Here is a 21,256-nt window from a genome sequence, read left to right on the forward strand (position 1 = left end):
GCTTCCCTTCTCTTCCTATGTTTACCATTTCACAGGAGATGAGGCAAGGGTGCTGGGAAGACGTGGCAGCTCCACTCTTTCTGATGCAGGAGAAGAAGTGGCATCCATTCAGCAAGACCAGGTAAAGAGATGACAGTTGAAATGAATGAGATAATGGTGGAAATGTCCCCGACCGGGATTGTGGCGCAGCTGCTGAGTGTCAGCTGCATTAAGATCACTCTGACCAAAAGGTCATGAGTTCGAAGCCAGCCTGGATTGGAGTGGGCTTCCAAACAATTGTGTAGCCTGTGGTCTACCTTTGCAACCCAAAAGACAGTTGCATCTGTCAAGCAGGAAAATTAGGTACCACCTATGTGCGTTGTTGTTCATTCGTTCAGTTGTCTCCGACTGACCTCATGGACCATCCCACACCAGAGCTCCCTGTCGGCCGTCACCACCCCCAGCTCCTTCAAGGTCAGTCCAGTCACTTCAAGGATGCCATCCATCCATCTTGCCCTTGGTCGGCCCCTCTTCCTTTTGCCTTCCACTTTCCCCAGCATAATTGTCTTCTCTAGGCTTTGCTGTCTCCTCATGATGTGGCCAAAGTACTTCAACTTTATCTCTAGTATCCTTCCCTCCAGTGAGCAGCCGGGCTTTATTTCCTGGAGGATGGACTGGTTGGATCTTCTCGCAGTCCAAGGCACTCTCAGCACTTTCCTCCAGCACCACAGTTCAAAAGCATCTCTCTTCCTTCGCTCAGCCTTCCCTAAGGTCCAGCTCTCTCATCCGTAGGTGACTACAGGGAATACCATGGCTTTGACTAGGCAATGGATCTTGGTTGCCAGTCTGATGTCTCTACTCTTTACTATTTTATCGAGACTGGACATTGCTCTCCTCCCAAGAAGGAAGCGTCTTCTGATTTCCTGGCCACAGTCTGCATCTGCAGTCATCTTTGCACCTAGAAATACAAAGTCTGTCACGGCCTCCACATTTTCTCCCTCTATTTTCCAGTTGTCAATCATTCTTGTTGCCATAATCTTGGTTGTCTTGATGTTTAGCTGCAACCCAGCTTTTGCGCTTTCTTCTTTCACCTTGATTAGAAGGCTCCTCAGCTCCTCCTCGCTTTCGGCCATCAGAGTGGTGTCATCTGCATATCTGAGGTTGTTTCTTCCAGCAATTTTCACCCCAGCTTTGCATTCCTCAAGCCCCGCACATCCTCGCATGTTGTGTTCTGCATACAAGTTAAAAAGGTTGGGTGAGAGGATGCAGCCTTGCCGTACGCCTTTCCCAATCTTGAACCAGTCTGTTGTTCCGTGGTCAGTCCTGACTGTTGCTACTTGGTCCTTGTACAGATTCCTCAGGAGAGAGGGAAGGGGGCTTGGGATGCCCATCCCACCAAGAACTTGCCACAATTTATGATGATCCACACAGTCAAAGGCTTTAGAAGAGTCAATGAAGCAGAAATAGATGTTTTTCTGAAATTCCCTGCCTTTCTCCATTATCCACCTATGTGTGGGGAGGCTAAATTAACTAATTTATGAGGCCATAAAAAAGACTCCATCAAAAGCACTCCTGCAAAAGCATGCGGGGAATGTGGAAGTACTTCAGTGTCGCAGATGGACGATGAAAGCCACAGCTCCCCTGGCAGCCAGAAAAAGTTAAATAGCCTCTGTGTATGTCTGTATACGTTGTATGTCAAATTGGCATTGAATGTTTGCCATATATGTGTACACTGTAATCCGCCCTGAGTCCCCTGCGGGGTGAGAAGGGCGGAATATAAAAGCTGTAAATAAATAAATAAATAAATGAAGAGGGGGAGTAGAAGAAGTACGAATGAATTGTGTGTCCAACGTTGTTCTTTCAGGTGATATTTGAGGACGTGGCTGTACATTTCAGTGTGGAGGAGTGGGCCTTACTGGATCCGGATCAACGGGCCCTGCACGGGGAGGTCATGGAAGAAAATTATAGGATGGTGGCTTCTCTGGGTAAGAATCCCTCAGCCTCTTGGTTAATAAAAATCAGTTGAGGGAATTGTCATTTCTTCATAATAATAATAATAATAATAATAATAATAATAATAATAAACAATAATACTTTATTTATATTCCACCCATTTCACCCTGAAGGGGACTCAAAGTGGATCACAAGTACACATACACAGCAAACATTCAATGCCGTTTGTATAGACAGTACACAGACAGCACAGAAGGAGGTTTTATTTCAATTCCATGGACGGTTGGGCTCAAGTCCACAGGGGGTGCTGTCACTTGATCCTCTATGACAAAGAGCTGTCAGGACTTCCTCATTCCAGTATTCTCTAATCTTTTTCTTTATGTTGTTGTAAAACACTTCCCCTGCTTTTAGCAGTACCTAATTTCTCTAATTACAGCTAAAACTGTTTTTGAACTGCTTAGGTAAATAGTGAGCAGGGTTGACGGTCGGCTGCTCATGCCAACCCGGGGCTTTGAACTTGCAGCCTTTTGGTTGATAGATCTTATAGTTGTTGATGATTTACCAGCTGTGCTAAACCTCTGGCCCTATAGTCTATAGTCTTGCTGCATAATTCAAGAACACAAGTGACCTCCAGCCAGCACTTCTGGTTCCTGATCAGGCTGGAAGAAACAATTTCCCTCTGGGCACAACTTCTGAAGAGCTGCTCTTCAGCAGGGCATTTACTCAATGCTTACTTGAACATGGTTTAGTAAGGTGGCTCATGGTATTTTCAGGATGCATCCCCTCCCTTTGTGGACGATACAATGGTGGGAGTGATCATCCAACAAGTCCCAGAAAGAGGTTCTTCTTTGATGAGACAAAGTTCTCTCCCTGATAAGAAGATTCTCGCGTTTTCTTTCTCTTACTCACAACATTTCTGTAGTTGATTGATTTCAGTCTTTCATTTCCCCATGATTTCCTACATTTTGTCTTTCTTCTTTCAAGGTGGTGATGGACAACGGAGTGAAAATGGGGGAGCTCCAAATAAAATGTGGCTGAAAGGAGCGAGAAGTAAAAAGGAGGAAGAAAGAAGCCTAAGAATTGAAGCAGGATATAAAAGGAACCAGTGCCCTGTCGACACAAGGAAAATCACAATCCAAGAGACAATAGACAAATGCAGGGAGATGGGAAATGGCCCTGTCTATGAAAATGGCTTCTTCCAGGAAACATCTCGTATACACTCTGCACACAATAAAAACTACAAAATTGCAGCCAAGTCATATAAATGCCTGGAATGTGGAAAATGTTTCTTTTACAAAGCATACCTCAAGAGACACGAAAGAACCCACACAGGAGAGAAGCCATATCAATGTCTGGAGTGTGGACAATGTTTTGCTGATAAGAGAAGTTTTATTGGACATGAAATGAAACACAGAGGAGAGAAACCCTATCAATGTCTGGAGTGCGGGAAGAGTTTCTCTTTGAAATCTAGCCTAAAGGTGCACCAAAAAAACCACACGGGAGAGAAGCCGTATGAATGTCTGAAGTGTGGAAAAGGTTTCTTTGACAATGGACAGCTCAACAGACACAAAAGAACCCACACGGGAGAGAAGCCATATGAATGTCTGAAGTGTGGAAAAAGTTTTTCTGGTAAGAGCAATCTTGTTGCACATGGAATGAATCACAGAGGAGAGAAACCCTATAAATGTCTGGAGTGTGGGAAGAGTTTCTCTTTGAAATCTAGCCTAAAGGTGCACCAAAAAAACCACACAGGAGAGAAGCCGTATGAATGTCTGAAATGTGGAAAATGTTTCTTTGACAATGGACAGCTCAACAAACACAAAAGAACCCACACAGGAGAGAAGCCATATCAGTGCCTGGAGTGTGGAAAACGTTTTTCTGATAAGAGCAATCTTGTTAGACATGAAACAAATCACAGAGGACCGAAACCCTATAAATGTCTGGAATGTGGAAAGAGTTTCTGTTGGGAAAGTGTCCTAAAGCTGCACCAATGCTCCCACAAAGGAGAGAAGCCATATAAATGCCTGGAGTGTGGAAAATGCTTCCCTCTGAAAGGAGCCCTCACTACACATCGAAAATCCCACACGGGAGAGAAGCCATATAAATGCCTGGAGTGTGGAAAATGCTTCCCTCTGAAAGGAGCCCTCAACACCCACCAAAAAACTCACACAGGAGAGAAGCCATATAAATGCATGAAGTGTGGAAAATGTTTCTTTCAGAAAGGAAACCTCAAGAGACATGAAAGAACTCACACAGGAGAGAAGCCATATAAATGCCTGGAGTGTGGAAAGGATTTTTTGGAGAAGAGAAGTCTTATTGTACATGAAATGAATCACAAAGGAGAGAAGCCATATAAATGCCTGGAGTGCGGAAAAGGTTTTTCAGAGAAGAGAAGTCTTATTATACATGAAATGAAGCACAGAGGAGAGAAGCCATATAAATGCCTGGAGTGTGGAAAAGGTTTTTCAGAGAAGAGAAGTCTTATTGGACATGAAATGAAGCACAGAGGAGAGAAACCATATAAATGCCTGGAGTGTGAAAAATTCTTCCCTCTAAAAGGAGCTCTCAAAGCACACCAAAAAATCCACATGGGACAAGAGCCAAATAAATGCATGAAGTAAGGAAAATGTTTCTTTCAGAAAGAAAACCCCAAGACACATGAAAGAACCCACAAAGGAGAGAAGCCATATACATGCCTGGAGGGTGGAAAATGCCATATCCAAAAAGATAGCCTAAGTAGACACCAAAACACCCACAGGGAAGAGAAACCCTATAAATGCCTGGAGTGTGGGGGAAAATTCTGATAATATAAATCTTATTGGACATGAAATGAATCACAGAGGAGAGAAACCCTATCAGTGTTTGGAGTGTGGAAAATGCTTTCCTCTAAAAGGAGCCCTCAATGCACACCAAGAAACCCACGCAGAAGAGAAGCCATATAAATGCATGAAGTGTGGGAAATGTTTCTTTCAGAAAGGACACCTCAAGACACACGAAAGAACCCACACAGGAGAAAAGCTATATCAATGCCAGGAGTGTGGAAAAAGTTGTTCTGATAAGAGAAACCTTATTGGACATGAAATGAATCACAGAGGAGAGAAACCCTATCAATGTCTGGAGTGTGGGAAGAGTTATAGCCTTAAATTCGTTCTTAGAGTTCACCAGTAGAGTCATACAGGAAAATATGGGAAGAGTTTTAGCTACAAATCAGACCTCACAAATGTCTAGAATAGTCATGTAGAAGACAAGACCAAAGACATGTCTGGAGTACGGGAAGAGCTTCCATTGGAGAGCAAATCTCAAGGCCCACCAGAAAACCTACGTGGGAGAGAAGTCAAAAAGCCTGGAATCTGAGTTTGAACTGTACATCAATCCTTAAAGATTACCAGAATGTTCATACAAAGATGTAGTAAAAAAAAAAAAACCATACAGGAAACGCCATGGAAATGGTTGGAGTGTGGCAAAGCCTGCAGTGTGGAAAATGCTTCCCTCAAAAAAGAAGTCCTCAATGCACATTTAAAAAAACCCACACAGGACAGAAGCCATATAAAAGCCCGGAGTGTGAAAAAGGGTTTTCAGAAAAGAGAGGTCTTAATTGGACATGAAATTAAACACAGAGGAGAGAAACCCTATAAATGCCTGGAGTGCGGGAAGAGTTTCTGTTGGAAAAATAAGCTAAAGCAGCACCAAAATACCCACATCAGAGAGAAGCCATATAAATGGTTTTCTCCTTTTCAGCTCTTTTGTGCTTGTTTCAGAAACTTCACTGAAATGTATTCCGTTTCTTGTATTCTTTTGCAAATGCTCAGAGATAAATAAAGGCAGCTTATGGCTTCGTGGTGTAATGGTTTGAACCTTGTGCTGTCCCTCTGTAAGGCAGAGCTTGCAGCCCCACTTGGCCTTGGAAACCCACTGGTGTGCCTGGAGCAAGTGACGTTCCCTCAGCCTCAGAGAAAGGCAGAGGTGAAGTCCCTGAGGACCCAAATACTATCCTGGCCTGACCCTTTTTAGCTTTCAAAATCAGAATCTGATGCCGTTGGCATATTATCATTATACACACACACACACACATACATACTATGCTGTCGCACGCTGGGCCTATACATAAGACTGTAGACAGGACATAAATTCTGTGTGCCCAACGGGACGGCGGGGCTGCCTCAGGATTAAAGGCCTTTGGATTTCCTTAAAACAAAGTCTTTAGATTGCTTAAAGGTTCAACAAAGTTCTCTATTATTGAAAACAAACAGGTACTTCAAGGCTTTCTTAATAGTCTATTGGCTCTTGCAATCTTGTTCACTGGGAACAGGCACTATCTTCATAAACTTTATTTAATGGGGAAATCCTTAACTTCTAATCTGGGCAGTCTGTCTTTGCCTCTGTTGGCGTGGAGCCCCTACACCTGGTACCAACTGCTTCTGGCTTCCGTGAGTGACCCTTACCAAGCAGAGCTTTGTAGACCTCCAAGGAAAAAAGGAGTTCAGGTTTCAGTGATGGCTGGCTGAAGTGCTGTGAGACCAGATTCCCTCAGCAGAGGAGCTGTAAGGCTGTATGTCTCCCAGCCAAGCCGTAGGCTGTATGTCTCCCCGGCCAAGCCGTAGAAGACAAAGCTTTCTACAGGAGCTCTTGGTATTATGTCCTGCATGGAAAGCTGCTCTGTGTGGACTGAACCCAAACTGGCTCCTTTTCCCTCCAAAAACCCAAAAGGGGGCGGGACCAGGGAGCCTAACTATAATTGACAGGTGGCTTGCCCTATGATTGCAACCTATCTGCAGAGTCCCTGAAACGTAGGACTACAACAAACATTCAGTGCAAAGCAAACAAAATTGGAGCTTCTGGTACAGCTGTACCTGCACACATCCATACACTAGCTTGGGTACCCAGCCATGCCCAGGTTATTTGAAAGAGGAATTGTTTGTTTTTTGGATGTCAGGTAATATCAGTTTGGCAATTTGTAATGGTATTTCTCAGAAAAAGTCAGTCTCTGATTTTGTTTTTTAATGAATGCTCCCATTAGAAAATGCATAATGATGAGGGTGAACTATAGTTTCCAAAATTGTGGCTCAGTCCTCCCCAAGTTGACCATCTTGGGTCTGTGTGCCAAGTTTGGTCCAGATCTGTCATTGGCTGGGTTCAGAGCTATGATCAATTCCCTCCAAACCCCTACCAGTATTCAAAAATGGCCATTTTGGGTTTTTGTGCCAAGTTTGGTCCAGATCTATTGTCAGCTGGGTTCACTGCAATCTGGATGCAGGTGAATAACTCTCAGAATTCATGATCAATGTTGCACTCTAGGACAGGAAAAGCCCTCTGACTTTAAACACCATATGTTGAATAGGAAAACAATCCTTTTATTGAAGATAATTTAAAAACGGCAAGTAAAAAGCACTTTAAAGAAATAGGTAAATCCAATTAGGTAAGAAGATAAGCAGGAACAAAACCGTCCAGGGTAAAGTTCAACAAAGTCCATGAAAATGAAGTCCACACTTCTCTAATATAATCCAGAAAACATTAATCCAAGGCATGAGTATGTAGTCATAAAACCCAAGAATCAAAACCATGAAACAAGAAATACTTAAGCATGAACCTTCCAATCAACAAGGACGAGAACTTAACTTGATCCCAAACGATCCTTCAGCTGACTATATTTCCCATACCTGGGACTTTTATCCCCTCGTTAAGCTATCCCCAGCACGCAGAAATTGGTTTTGGTTTAATTGAGATTCCCTTATCTTTTTCTATCGGATTCTTGCAGACTGCCGAAGGCACTGTTCGGCTTGTCTGTTTTGACTCCTCCGCTATCAACTCTGCTGGACCGGCCACATTGTCTGGATGCCCGACCACCATCTCCCAAAGCAGTTGCTCTATTCCAAACTCAAGAATGGAAAACTGAATGTTGGAGGACAGGAAAAGAGATTGAAAGATGGGCTCAAAGCCAACATTAAAAACTGTGGCATAGACACTGAGAACTGGGAAGCCCTGGCCCTTGAGCGCTTCAGCTGGAGGTCAGCTGTGACCAGCAGTGCTACAGGATTTGAAATCCCTTAAGAGGCGCCTCTTTCTCTCTGTCTTTCTTCCTTTCTGCAGGGAGGGGGTTCATACTCAGGGTCAGGGTCCCAAGAGGAGGGAGGGAGGGAGGGGCTGCCCCAAAACATGGCCTAGTGACCCCCTCCTTCCTTCCCACCCACCCAGAAGGGCAGAAAGGGCGGAGTCCTAAGAGGAGGGAGGGAAAGGGGCGTGGCCGGAGAAGAGAGGCCCCGCCCACAGCAGCACTTCTCCCGGGAGTTTCAGAGGCAGGAGTTGATCTGGCTCCTTCCCTGCCTCTTTCCTCCCGGGAACATGCGGTGAGTCCTCATTGCCCCCTTCTTTGGGTTGGGGGGGGGGGCACCACAGACCGAGGAGGGGAGAAGACCCCCCTCCCCTCGTTACTCAGCGTGGAGGGAAGGCTGCCTCTGGGGAGGAAACAAAGCTCTACCGGGAAACATGGGGACTACAATTCCTAGCATCCCTGGCTGGGAGAAAGAGGGAACCTAAGGGCACGTGCACAGCTAATCCCCCGTCTAGGCAAGTTATGTCGTCTTCCCCCCCCCCCCCGCCCCACCGCTCCTTTCTTCTCTCTTTTCTTCATTCTTTCTTTTTTTTTCTCCCTCCCTTCATTCCTTCTCTCTTTCCTTCCTTCCTTCCTTTTATTCTTTCTCTTTCTTTCCTTCCATTCTCTTTACTTCTTTCCTTCCTTCTTTTCTTTTCTTCTTTCATTCTTTTCTTCCTTCTCTCTTTCTTTCTTTTCTTTCTTTCCTTCCTTCCCTCCTTCCTTCTCTCCTTCTTTCCTTCTCTTTCTTCCTTCTCTCCTTCCTTCCTTCCTTCCTTCCTTCTCTCTTTCTTTCCTGCCTTCTCTCTTTCCTTCCTTCCTTCCTTTTCTTTCTTTTTTACTTGCTTCTTTTTCTTTCCTTTTCTTCCTTCTTCCTTTCCTTCCTTCTTCCTCTCTTTTCCTCTCTTCCTTCTCTCCTTCTTTCCTTCCTTCTCTCTTTCCTTCTTTTTCTTTCCTTCCTTCTCTTTACGCCTTTCCTTCTCTCTTTCCTTCCTTTCTTCTCTTTACTCCTTCCTCTTTCCTTCCTTCTCTCCTTCCTTCCTTTTCTTCTCTCTCTTTCCTTTCTTCCTCCTTCCTTCCTTCTCTCCTCCCTCTCTCCTTTTCTCTTTCCTTCCTTTCTTCTCTTTACTTCTTCCTCTTTCCTTCCTTCTCTCCTTCCTTCCTTTTCTTCTCTCTTTCTTTCCTTCCTTCCTCCTTCCTTCCTTGTCTCCTCCCTCTCTCCTTCTCTCTTTCCTTCCTTTCTTCTCTTTACTTCTTCCTCTTTCCTTCCTTCTCTCCTTCCTTCCTTTTCTTCTCTCTTTCTTTCCTTTCTTCCTCCTTCCTTCCTTCTCTCCTCCCTCTCTCCTTCCTTCCTTCCTTCCTTCCTCTCAGCCTGGCTTGGGAGGGAGGAGGGGAGGCACGCAGAGCCAAGGCAGGAAGACCATCCAGACCTCCCAAGTCTACCTGGGAGACTGGACAAGGAGGGCTGGAGAGACAGGAGGGGAAGGAGGAAAGGGGCTGAAGTTAGAACCATTTGGAGGCAAGCTCACATGGGAAACGTGGGGCCCATTTGAAGTTAGCCATGAGAGCTTGCTATGTTCTCCTGTGAAGCATCTGCATCACAGAATGAATGCACTTTGGGGCCACTTGGACTGCATTATCTGAATGGTCTGCCCTCCTGGGAGGGGGAGTTGGGTGAGGCACCAGCACTCTTGGGCAGGGAAGGCAAAGGACTTCATCACCCCACAACTCCCAGGATTCCTCTCAGTTTCAGAACTGAATATACAGGGAAACAAGGGAAGTGGGGCTGAAGGTGGGAAGAAGAGGAAGGGAAAAGCAATGTGAGGGGATTCCCAGAGTGTTTCTTCATGCAGTTTGCACTAAACTCCCAGGGCTCTGTTTTTCTTACAGTGGCAACACAAAAATGGGTGGTTAAGACCCCTTATCTCTTGAGGGAGGTAGACCCTTAACCTGGACTTCATCTTCCCTTTGTCTTGCGTAGCCTTTGCTTTGTGATAATTTCCGATGGAGAAGGGAAGAGTTTCTTCAGCCCTGATGGAGCCCAGAGTGAAGGCGGAGGAGCCAAACCAGACCATCCCTGAAGGAAGAGAGCCCCATGAAATGTGGGCCAGGAGAAGTGTGGGATTCCCAGGCAGAATGGGTCAGGATGCCCAGAAGAAGGAGTCCAGCGCAGTCCTTCAGTGCCAATACTTCCAGCGCTTCTGTTTCCAGGAGACTTTAGGACCGCGAGAGGTCTGCAGCCACCTCCACTCTCTCTGCCGCCTGTGGCTGAAGCCTGAGGAACATACAAAGGTGGAGATGTTGGACCTGGTGGTCCTGAAGCAGTTCCTGGCCATCCTTCCTGCAGAGATGGAGCGCTGGGTGAGGGAATGTGGGGCAGAGACCAGCTCCCAGGCCGTGGCCTTGGCTGAAGGATTCCTCCTGAGTTGGGCCCAAGAGGAGAAGGCGCTTCAGGAAGAGCGGCAGGAGAGAGAGACCCAGGAGGCCCCACCAGGCAACACCAGCCAGGGCTTCCCTTCTGGGTGGATCAAGCTGGAGGAAGGCAAAGGAGAGCCTCTACCAGGTAAGATGTCTTCATTTGCTTGGTTCTTGCTCTCAAGGAACTCCCAAGTGTTGGGTCTGCTGTTGTGTTTCCATTGCTGTTTTGTTAGAGGAGGACAGAGGGGCTGTTCCAAAGATCTCCCAAATGTCTGGCCTTCTATTCTGTCCCTCAAATTGTGTGTCTAGAGCAGCTGTTTTGTTAGAATGTTTCAAGAATGGTTTTAAGAATATTTAAATCCAAGCTGTTATTGTATGGAATGGGCTGCACCTCAGGAATGCTTGCACCATTATAGAACCCTTTCCAGTTCCTTCAGGCCTTTTTTGAGGATGTCTTATTGTTCCCCTTTTGTGTTGTTTAAATTGTAAACAGCTTTGCGTCTTCAAAATGAGCTTTGAAAAACAAATAGAGCAATCCAGCTTCGCTTCTCTTCCTATGTTTGCTATTTCACAGGAGATGAGCCAAGGGGGCTGGGAAGACACGGCAGCTCCACTCTTTCTGATGTGGCATCCATTCAGCAAGATAAGGTAAGGAGATGATAGTAGACAATAGTGGAAATGTCCACAACTGTTTTATATGGACTTATTTATTTATTTATCATGTCAGGCATGAACCAAAGCAGTTGTAATGCATTAAAAACAAACAAACAAACAAAGTTGGCAAACTTGGCATTCTATTAGATGTCCTTTGACCAGTATCTGGCCACTTGGAGTGCCTCTGGTGTTGCTGCAAGAAGGTCCTCCATTGTGCATGTGGGCTCAGGTTGCGTCGCAGCAGGTGGTCAGTGGTTTGCTCTTCGCCACACTCGCATGTCGTGGATTCCACTTTGTAGCCCCATTTCCTAAGGTTGGCTCTGCACCTCGTGGTGCCAGAGCGCAGTCTGTTCAGCGCTTTCCAAGTCGCCCAGTCTTCTGTGTGCCCAGTGAGGAGTCTCTCATTTGGTATCAAATCATTGATTGAGGTTCTGGGTTTGAGCCTGCCACTTTTGGACTCTCGCTTGCTGAGAGTGTCTCTGTAAATCTTAGAAAACTATTTCTTGATTTAAGTCACTTTTTTGCAATTTGAATCAATTGCTCCATTGTGTCCTAGTTTTCAGAACAGCAGAAAACAAGGCTGCCCCCTCCTCAGTGTGGCATCCTTTTAAACACTAAAACATACCTTGCATGTCCCCTCTCCAGCTTCTCTTCTTCAAGCTAAACATCCCCAGCTCCCTCAGCCATTCCTCGTAGGGATTGGCTGTGCCATCACCGCCCAAGCAGGTAGCTTTGAAATGGTTGAACAGAAGCTCTCTGAAGCTTTAGGTGGTCTTACTGTGTATTACAGGGAAAACCATAGAATCATAGAGTTGGAAGAGACCTCATGGGCCATCCAGTCCAACCCCATTCTGCTTCTATTGATGCCGGCCAAAATCCCATTGACTTTTTGTGCCGCCACATGACATTGTTGGCTCATGTTTAACTTGTTGTCCACGAGGATCCCAAGATCTTTTTCACACGTACTGCTCTCGAACCATGCATCCCCCAGCTGATTCCTAATTTATCCAAAACACAGGCATGTACATTCCAATTTAAGAATAGACAAGCATCCTGAGCTCTGATGATCACCTCGGAAGAAATCCCACTGGAGCATTGCATCACACCAATTTACAGAATGAATCGTGGTGTTTCCCCTTGTAACATTCCTCCAACAGTCTACCTCGTGTGTGTGCAGAGTGTCCTCCTCCTCAGAGTGATTCCCTGGGTGATTCTCCTGGGACCAAGGCAAGCTCTTCTTCCCTAATATGTGGATATGTGGCCTTCTAAGAGCACTTGCTACAAGTATAGATATCCACGTTTTCGTGCAAGAACCCAAACATATCAGAACTGTTTCAGGTGAATGCATGATCTCCCTTACCATCATGATGCCTCTCACCTTTGTAGAAGACCCAGCTCAGAAAAGTTGGCTTGAATTTCCTTGAATTTTTTACTCAGACTTCAATGGATCAGGATTGTTCTTAGCAAAAGAAAAAGCACTAATTATTTGTGCATCCAACTTTATTCTTTCAGGTGATATTTGAGGATGTGGCTGTACATTTCAGTGTGGAGGAGTGGGCCTTCCTGGATATGGATCAACGGGCCTTGCACTGGGAGGTCATGGAAGAAAATTATAGGATGGTGGCTTCTCTGGGTAAGAATCCCTCAGCCTCTTGGTTAAGAAAAATCAGTTTTGGGAGTTCCAATTTTTTATTTATTTATTTATTTATTTATTTATTTTATTCAAACTTATATGCCGCCAATCCCCTGGGATAGGTCCCGCAAGGCATGGACTCCAGGTGCAGAGTATTCCAGAGTGATGGTGCCACTGCTGTAAAGGCTCTGTGTCTGGTTGCTGTTAGGCGCAAGGTCTTGACACTGGGAATTTCCAATAGATCTTGGTCCTCAGAACAGAGGGATCTCTGGGGTTGGTAGGGGGTGAGGCGATCCCTCAGGTACATCGGCCCCAGGCCATGCAAGGCCTTAAAGGTGAGTACCATCACTTTGAAAGTGATCCAGTGCTCAATTGGTAACCAATGCAGCTGTAGTAAGATTGGGGTTATGTGGCATCTTATCGGAATTCCCACAAGAAGCCGAGCAGCTGCATTTTTTCTATAGTTTTGCTGCATAATTCAGGAACAGGGGTGACTTTTGGCCAGCAGTTCTGGTTTCTGACCAGGCTGGAAGAAACTATTCCCCTCTCGGCACTACTTCTGAGGAGCTGCTCTTCAGTGGGACATTTACTCAGTGCTTACTTAAACATGGTTTAATAGGGTGGCTCATGGTATTTTCAGGTTGGATGTTGCTCCTCCTGCTGTAGATGATGTTATGGTGGGAGTGATCATCCAACAACTTCCAGAAAAGGGCAATCCTTTGATGAGGCACATTTCTCTCCTCCATAAGAAGATTCTCACCTCTTCGTTCTCCCTCTTACAACAATTCTGTAGTTGATTAATTTCAATCTCCCCTTTTCTCATGCCTTCCTCCTTTTTGTTTTCCTTCTTTCAAGGTGGTGATGGAAACAGGAGTGAAAATGGGGGAGCTCCAAATAAAATGTGGTTGAAAGGAGCGAAAAGGAAAAAGGAGGAAGAAAAAAGGCTAAAAACAGAAGCAGAAGAATATAGCAGGAAGCAATGCCCTGTCGACATCAGGGAAATCACAATCAAAGAGACAATAGACGAAAGCAGGGAGATTGGAAACAGCCCTGTCTATGAAAATGGCTTCTTCCAGGAGGCATCTAGTATACACTCTGCACACAATGAGGAATACCATATTGTAGGCAAGTCATATAAATGCCTGGAATGTGGAAAATGCTTTCATCAAAAAGGAAGCCTCAGTGTACACCGCATAATCCACACAGGAGAGAAGCCATATAAATGCCTGGAGTGTGGAAAATGCTATACCCAAGAAAGTTACCTAAGGAGACACCAAAAAACCCACACAGGAAAGAAACCCTATAAATGCCTGGAGTGTGGAAAAGGTTTTTGTGTTAAGAGAAGTCTTATTGGACATGAAAGGAGTCACAGAGGAGAGAAACCCTATAAATGCCTGGAGTGCGAGAAGAGTTTCTCTTCGACAGTTGGCCTAAAGCTGCACCAAAACACTCACAGAGGAGAGAAGCCATATAAATGCCTAGAGTGTGGGAAATGTTTCATTCGAAATGCTCACCTTAAAAGCCACAAAAGAACCCACACAGGAGAGAAGCCCTATAAATGCCTGGAGTGTGGAAAAGGTTTTTCTCATAAGAGAATTCTTATTGGACATGAAATGAGTCACAGAGGGGAGAAACCCTATAAATGCCTGGAGTGCGGGAAGAGTTTCTCTTTGAGAGATAGCCTAAAGCAGCACCAAAACACTCACTCAGGAGAAAAGCCACATAAATGCCTGGACTGTGGAAAATGTTTCTCTTGGAAAGAGCACCTCAACAGACACAAAAGAACCCACACAGGAGAGAAGCCATATAAATGCCTGAAGTGTGGAAAATGTTTCTCTTGGAAAGAACACCTCAACCGACACAAAAGAACCCACACAGGAGAGACGCAATATAAATGCCTGGAGTGTGGAAAATGTTTCTCTTGGAAAGGACACCTCAAGAGACACAAAAGAACCCACACAGGAGAGAAGCCATATAAATGCCTGGAGTGTGGGAAATGTTTCTCTCAAAAAGAAAGCCTCAGTACACATCAAAAAACCCACACAGGAGAGAAGCCATATAAATGTATGGAGTGTGGAAAATGTTTCTTTCAGAAAGGAAACCTCAAGACACACGAAAGAACCCACACAGGAGAGGAGCAATATCAATGCCTGGAACGTGGAAAAGGTTTTTCTGATAAGGAAAGTCTTATGGGACATGAAATGAAACACAGAGGAGAGAAACCCTATAATTGCCTGGAGTGTGGGAAGAATTTCCGTTCGAAAACTGGCCTAAAACTGCACAAAAACACCCACATAGGAGAGAAGCCATATAAATGCCTGGAGTGTGGAAAATGTTTCATTCAAAGAGCACACCTCAAAACCCACAAAAGAACTCACACACATGAGAAGCTATATAAATGCTTGGAGTGTGGAAAAGGCTTTTATGAAGAGAGCAGTCTTATTAGACATGAAATGAACCACAAAGGAGAGAAACCCTATAAATGCCTGGAGTGCGAGAAGAGCTTCTGTTGGAAAAATAGCCTAAAGGTGCACCAAAACACCCACACAGGAGAGAAGCCATTTAAATGCATGGAATGTGGAAAATGCTTCCCCCTAAAAGGATTCCTCAACACACATAAAAAAACCCACACGGGAGAGAAGCCAAATAAATGCCTGGAGTGTGGAAAAGGTTTCCTTCAGAAAGGAAACCTCAAGCGACACGAAAGAATCCACTTGCAAGAGAAGCCCTATAAATGCCTGGAGTGTGGAAAAGGTTATTCTGAAAAGAGGGCTCTTGTTGGACATGAAATGAATCACAGAGGAGAGAAACCCTACAAATGTCTGGAGTGTGGGAAGAGTTACAGCCTTAAAGTTGTTCTTGCAGCTCACCAGAAGAGTCATACAGGAGAGAGTGAGAAGAGTTTTAGCTACAAATCAGACCTCAAAAATGTCCAGGAAAGTCATATAGAAAACAAAACCAAAGACGTGTCCAGAATGAGGGAAGAGCTTCCATTGGAGAGTAGCCTCAAGGTCCATTTAAAAAACCCACACAGGAGAGGTCAAAAAGCCTGGAATCTTATCTGAGTGAACTACAAATCAAGCCTCGAAGATTATCGGAATGTTCATAGAAAGAGAAATTCTACATATCCCTGCATTTTGGAAAGAGTTGAGTTGCACAACAAGCTTCACGGTGTACAAAAAAATCAAAATGGGAAAGAAACCATGGAAATGCCTTCACTCAAAAGAAAAATCCACTTGAGCATGAAATGAATCTCAAGAAGAGAAAAACCTCTAAATGCTTTAAGGGTGGGAAGAGTTGTGTCCTCCAATCAGGTCTCAAAACTCTCCAGGAGAGAAAGCATACACACGCCAAGAGCATGGGAGAGAACCTGGCAGATTCAGCCCAGTCCTGGCCTTGTGGTCCTGTTGCTGCTTCACCTGTTGAGATGATGTGGTTTCCATACTGCTTTCCTCCTTTTCAGCTCTTTTGTGCTTGTTTTAGAAAGTTCACTGAAATGTGCTCCGTTTCTTGTATTTTGCAAATGCTCAGAGACAAATAAAGGCATCTCATGACTTCGTGGTGTAATGTTTTGGGCCTTGTAATGTCCATCTATAAGGCGGAGCTTGCAGCCCCACTTGGCCTTGGAAACCCACTGATGTGCCGGGAGCTAGAGACACTCTCTCAGCCTCAGAGAAAGGCGGAGGTATTTGGGTCCCCCAGGACCCAAATACTAACCCAGGCTGAGCTTCCAAAATGAGATAGAATCTGGTGCCTTAAGGCGTATTGTCATACACACACACATACATGCATTCACTTACTTAAACTGGCCTCAAGCACAGGGCCTCAAGCAGAGGCATCAGCATCCTAAACAAACACATTGTCTTACAAGCAAGCCCTTGGCCTCTAATCTATATAAATAAAAATGTTCTGTTCGTTTGTGGGATTAATAGAACTCAAAAACCACTGGACGAATTGACACCAAATTTGGACACAAGACACCTAACAACCCAATGTATGTCCTTCACTCAAAAAAATTGATTTTGTCATTTGGAAGTTGTAATTACTGGGATTTATATTTCGCCTACAATCAAAGAGCATTCTGAACCCCACCAACAATGGAATTGAACCAAACTTGACACACAGTTCTCTTACAACCAACAGAAAATACTGGAAGGGTTTGGTGGGAAGTGTCCTTTGGTTTTGGAGTTGTAGTTCACCTACATCCAGAGATCACTGTGAACTCAAACAATGATGGATTTGGACCATCAAATACTCAATATGCCCAAATGTGAACAATGGTGGAGTTTGGGGGAAATCGGTTCTTGACATTTGGGAGTTGTAGTTGCTGAGATTTATAGTTCACCTACAATCACAGAGCATTCTGAACCCCACCAATGACAGAATTGGGCCAAACCTCCCACACAGAACCCCCATGTGGGCCACAGCAACGCGTGGCAGGGAACGGCTAGTTTTAAATAAAACTACAAAGACAACTGCTGGTGTGTTCTTTGATGTCCTCCTAAGCAAGGTGGTTCTACTTTGAGGTGCGACAATACTTTGGGAACAAGCAAAGACCACAGTGCACTGCATCCTTCTCGACAGGTGCTTTCTTACCTGGCTCAGGTGCCCAGGAGTCATTTCCACTCCATCCAGAAGAAGAGATGAACGACTACAGCTTTCTAGCATCGGGGCGGCTTACATGGGGTAAGCCCAGACAACATACAGTTAAAAATAAAGCAGCAAAATATAAAAAGCATAAAAATAACATCATCAACATATTGTCAAAGGCTTTCATGGCCGGAATCACTGGGTTGTTGTAGGTTTTTCCGGGCTATATGGCCATGTTCTGGACACAGCATATTATTTGAGATCACAGAAGTGCTGGACCACTCTCACAACCACCATGTCAGACTACACAGAGAAGCCACTGAAATCCACAAGCATGTGGACAATTTCAACAGAAAGGAAGAAACCGTGAGAATGAACAAAGTCTGGCTACCAGTATTAAAAAACTCAAAGATTACAACAGCAAAACAACAGAGGGGAAGCAAACAGGCACATAAAATCACTCTCAACAAAAGATTCCCCCCAGGCACTTCCAAGCCATTGAATGCTAATCAAGGTGATCAGCAGAAAGTCCTTTGTCTCACTGTGGTCATTCCACGGATATATAAACCCATTTTTCCTACTTCCAACAGACCTCACTACCTCTGAGGATGCTTGCCATAGATGCAGGCGAAACGTCAGGAAAAAAATTGCCTCCAGAACATGGCCATATAGCCCGGAAAAACCTACAACAACTCAACATAATCAACAATAATAACAAACATCATAAGCAACAACATAGGTACCTCTAATCTGATTTTTTGGGGGGAGGGGATCAATATGCAAAATGAGTTAAAGGACAGGTTGGACAAAATAGGTGGATAGAACGAATAGTAGAATAGGAATAGAGCAATTATAACAGGATCATTATAGCTTAGCTTAAAATATAGTCAACAAATATAAGAACTGAGTTCAGGTCATGGTTAGAAGCCATCTATCAAAGGCTTGCAAACTTTGTGCTTTGTTTGTTAAAAAATGCAGTACAACTGTTTGGTTTGCTCCTGACACGATAAATACATAAATTCGTTTGTGACTTCATGAACCAGCCCACACCAGAGCTCCCTGTTGGCCGTGGTCAGCCCCAGCTCCTTCAAGGTCAAGCCAGTCACTTCAAGGATCCCATCTATCCACCTATCTTGCCCTTGGTCAGCCCCTCTTCCTTTTCCCCTCCATTTCCCCCAGCATCATTCTCTTCTCTAAGCTTTCCCTTCTTCTCATGATGTGGCCAAAGGACTTCATCTTTCCGTCTCCTGTCCTTCCCTCCAATGAGCAGCCGGGCTTTATTTCCTAAAGTATGGATTGGTTGGATCTTCTCATGGTCCAAGGCACTCTCAGAACTTTCCTCCAACACCACAGTTCAAAAGCATCTCTCTTCCTTCGCTCAGACTTCCTTATGGTTCGGCTCTTGCATCCATAGGTTACTACGGGGAATACCGTTGCTTTAACTATGCGGATCTTCGTTGCCAGTGTAATGTCATAGAATTATGGAATCCTAGAGTTGGAAGAGACCTCATGGGCCATCCAGTCCAACTCCCTGCCAAGAAACCAGAACTCTACACTCTTTTATCGAGATTGGTCCTTGCTCTCCTCCCAAGAAGGAAACCTCTTCTGATTTCCTGGCCGCACTCTGCATCTGCAGTAATCTTTGCACCTAGAAATACAAAGTCTGTCACGGCCTCCACGTTTTCTCCCTCTATTTGACAGTTGTCAATCAGTCCGGTTGCCAGAATCTTGGTTTTTTAAAATGTTTTGTTGCAACCCAGCTTTTGCCCTTTCTTCTTTCACCTTGGTGAAAAGGCTCCTCAGTTCCTCCTCGCTTTCAGCCATCAAAGTGGTATCATCTGCATATCTCAGGTTGTCAATGTTTCTTGCAGCCATTTTAACTCCAGCCTTGGACTCATCAAACACCGCACATCCCATGATGTGTTCTGCATACGGGTTGAATAGGTTGGATGAGAGTACATAGCCTTTCCCAATCCTGAAATAGTCTGTGGTTCCATGGTCTGTTCTGACTGTTGCTACTTGGTCGTCATACAGATTCACAGAATCATAGAGTTGGAAGAGACCTGGTGGGCCAACCCCATTCTGTCAAGAAGCAGGAAAATTACATTCAAAGCACCCCCGACAGATGGCCATCCAGCCTCTGTTTAAAAGCCTCCAAAGGAGGAGCCTCCACCACACTCCGGGGCAGAGAGTTCCACTGCTGAACGGCTCTCACCGTCAGGAAGTTCTTCCTCATGTTCAGATGGAATCTCCTTTCTTGTAGTTTGAAGCCATTGTTCTGCGTCCTAGTCTCCAGGGAAGTAGAAAACAAGCTTGCTCCCTCCTCCCTGTGGCTTCCTCTCACATATTTATACATGGCTATCATATCTCCTCTCAGCCTTCTCTTCTTCAGGCTAAACATGCCCAGCTCCTTAAGCCGCTCTTCATAGGGCTTGTTCTCCAGACCCTTGATCATTTGAGCCGCCCTCCTCGGGACACATTCCAGCTTGTCAATATCTCTCTTGAATTGTGGTGCCCAGAATTGGACACAATATTCCAGGTGTGGTCTAACTCAAGAGGCAGACAATGTGACTTGGGATCCCCAGACCACCAAGAACTTGCCACAACTTATTATGATCCACACAAAGGCTTTAAAATAGCCAAGAAAATAGAAATAGATGTTTGGATTTCTGGGAGTTGAAGGCCAAAACTCCTGGGGACCCACAGGTTGAGAACCACAGCTTTAGCTTCCCTTTTTTTGGAAGGGCCAAGGAGGAGGGGGCGTGGCCAGAGATGGGAATGGGGCGTGGCCAGAGGGAGAGGCTCCGCCCCCAGAAGCAGGACCCACGCAGGGCGAGGAAGCAAGCACTGCTCTGGCTTCTTTCGTTTCTTCCCTCTCCAAGCCACGTGGTGAGTCTTCTTTCCACTTATGTGGGTTTTGGGGGATCCAGATTTGGAGGGGAGGAAGGAGACCCCTCTGTGGAAGACCCAACCTGGTCCTTCCAACTCCATTACTTCTTTTCTTTCTTTCCATCCTTTTCTTATTTCCTACTCTTCCTCCCTTCTTTCCTTCCTTCCATCCTCCCTTTTATTATTTCCCTCTCTTCCTCCCTCCCTTCTATTCTTCCTTCCATCCTTCCTTTCCTTATTTCCCTCTCTTCCTCCCTACCTTCTTTTCTTTCCTTCCATCCTTCCTTTCCTTATTTCCTTCTCTTATTTCCTTTCTTTCCTTCCATCCTTCCTTTCCTTATTTCCTTCTCTTCCTCCCATCTTTTCTTTCCTTCCATCCTTCCTTTCCTTATTTCCTTCTCTTATTTCCTTTCTTTCCTTCCATTCTTCCTTTCCTTATTTCCTTCTCTTCTTCCCTCCCATCTTTTCTTTCCTTCCATCCTTCCTTTTCTTATTTCCTTCTCTTCCTTCTTTCCTTTCATCCTTCCTTTCCTTATTTCCTTCTCTTCCTTTCTTTCCTTCCAACCTTCCTTATTTCCTTCTCTTCCTCCCTCTCTTTTTTCTTTCCTTCCACCCTTCCTTTTCTTATTTCCTTCTATTCCTCCCTTCTTTTCTTTCTTTCCATCCTTCCTTTTCTTATTTCCCTCTCTTCCTCCCTCCCTTCTTTTCTTTCCTTCCTTCCCTCATTCCTTTTCTTATTTCCCTCTCTTCCTCCCTCCCTTCTTTTCTTTCCTTCCATCCTTCCTTTCCTTATTTCCTTCTCTTCCTCCCATCTTTTCTTTCCTTCCATCCTTCCTTTCCTTATTTCCTTCTCTTATTTCCTTTCTTTCCTTCCATTCTTCCTTTCCTTATTTCCTTCTCTTCTTCCCTCCCATCTTTTCTTTCCTTCCATCCTTTTCTTATTTCCTTCTCTTCCTTCTTTCCTTTCATCCTTCCTTTCCTTATTTCCTTCTCTTCCTTTCTTTCCTTCCAACCTTCCTTATTTCCTTCTCTTCCTCCCTCTCTTTTTTCTT

The 21,256-nt window shown here is 44.8% G+C and overlaps 1 protein-coding gene and 2 pseudogenes across 1 annotated transcript in view; all 3 read left to right on the top strand.

Annotated features, from left to right (window-relative positions):
* The window catches only part of LOC132765801 (zinc finger protein 791-like), an 84,462-nt gene extending 79,909 nt beyond the window's left edge, over nucleotides 1-4,553 (top strand). Inside the window, exons 3-5 of the mRNA XM_067465190.1 lie at nucleotides 36-121; nucleotides 1,844-1,964; nucleotides 2,917-4,553. Coding sequence (XP_067321291.1) covers nucleotides 36-121; nucleotides 1,844-1,964; nucleotides 2,917-4,553 — 1,844 coding nt within the window. The remainder of the gene's footprint in view (nucleotides 1-35; nucleotides 122-1,843; nucleotides 1,965-2,916) is intronic.
* A 208-nt stretch (nucleotides 4,554-4,761) lies between these two features.
* On the top strand, nucleotides 4,762-5,777 carry LOC137096322 (zinc finger protein 25-like; annotated as a pseudogene).
* A 2,373-nt stretch (nucleotides 5,778-8,150) lies between these two features.
* LOC132765800 (zinc finger protein 420-like) lies at nucleotides 8,151-15,972 on the top strand (annotated as a pseudogene).
* The last annotated feature ends 5,284 nt before the right edge of the window (nucleotides 15,973-21,256 follow it).

The sequence above is a fragment of the Anolis sagrei genome, chromosome 2 (assembly GCF_037176765.1).
Source record: "Anolis sagrei isolate rAnoSag1 chromosome 2, rAnoSag1.mat, whole genome shotgun sequence".
In the NCBI taxonomy this organism is placed as follows: domain Eukaryota; kingdom Metazoa; phylum Chordata; class Lepidosauria; order Squamata; family Dactyloidae; genus Anolis; species Anolis sagrei.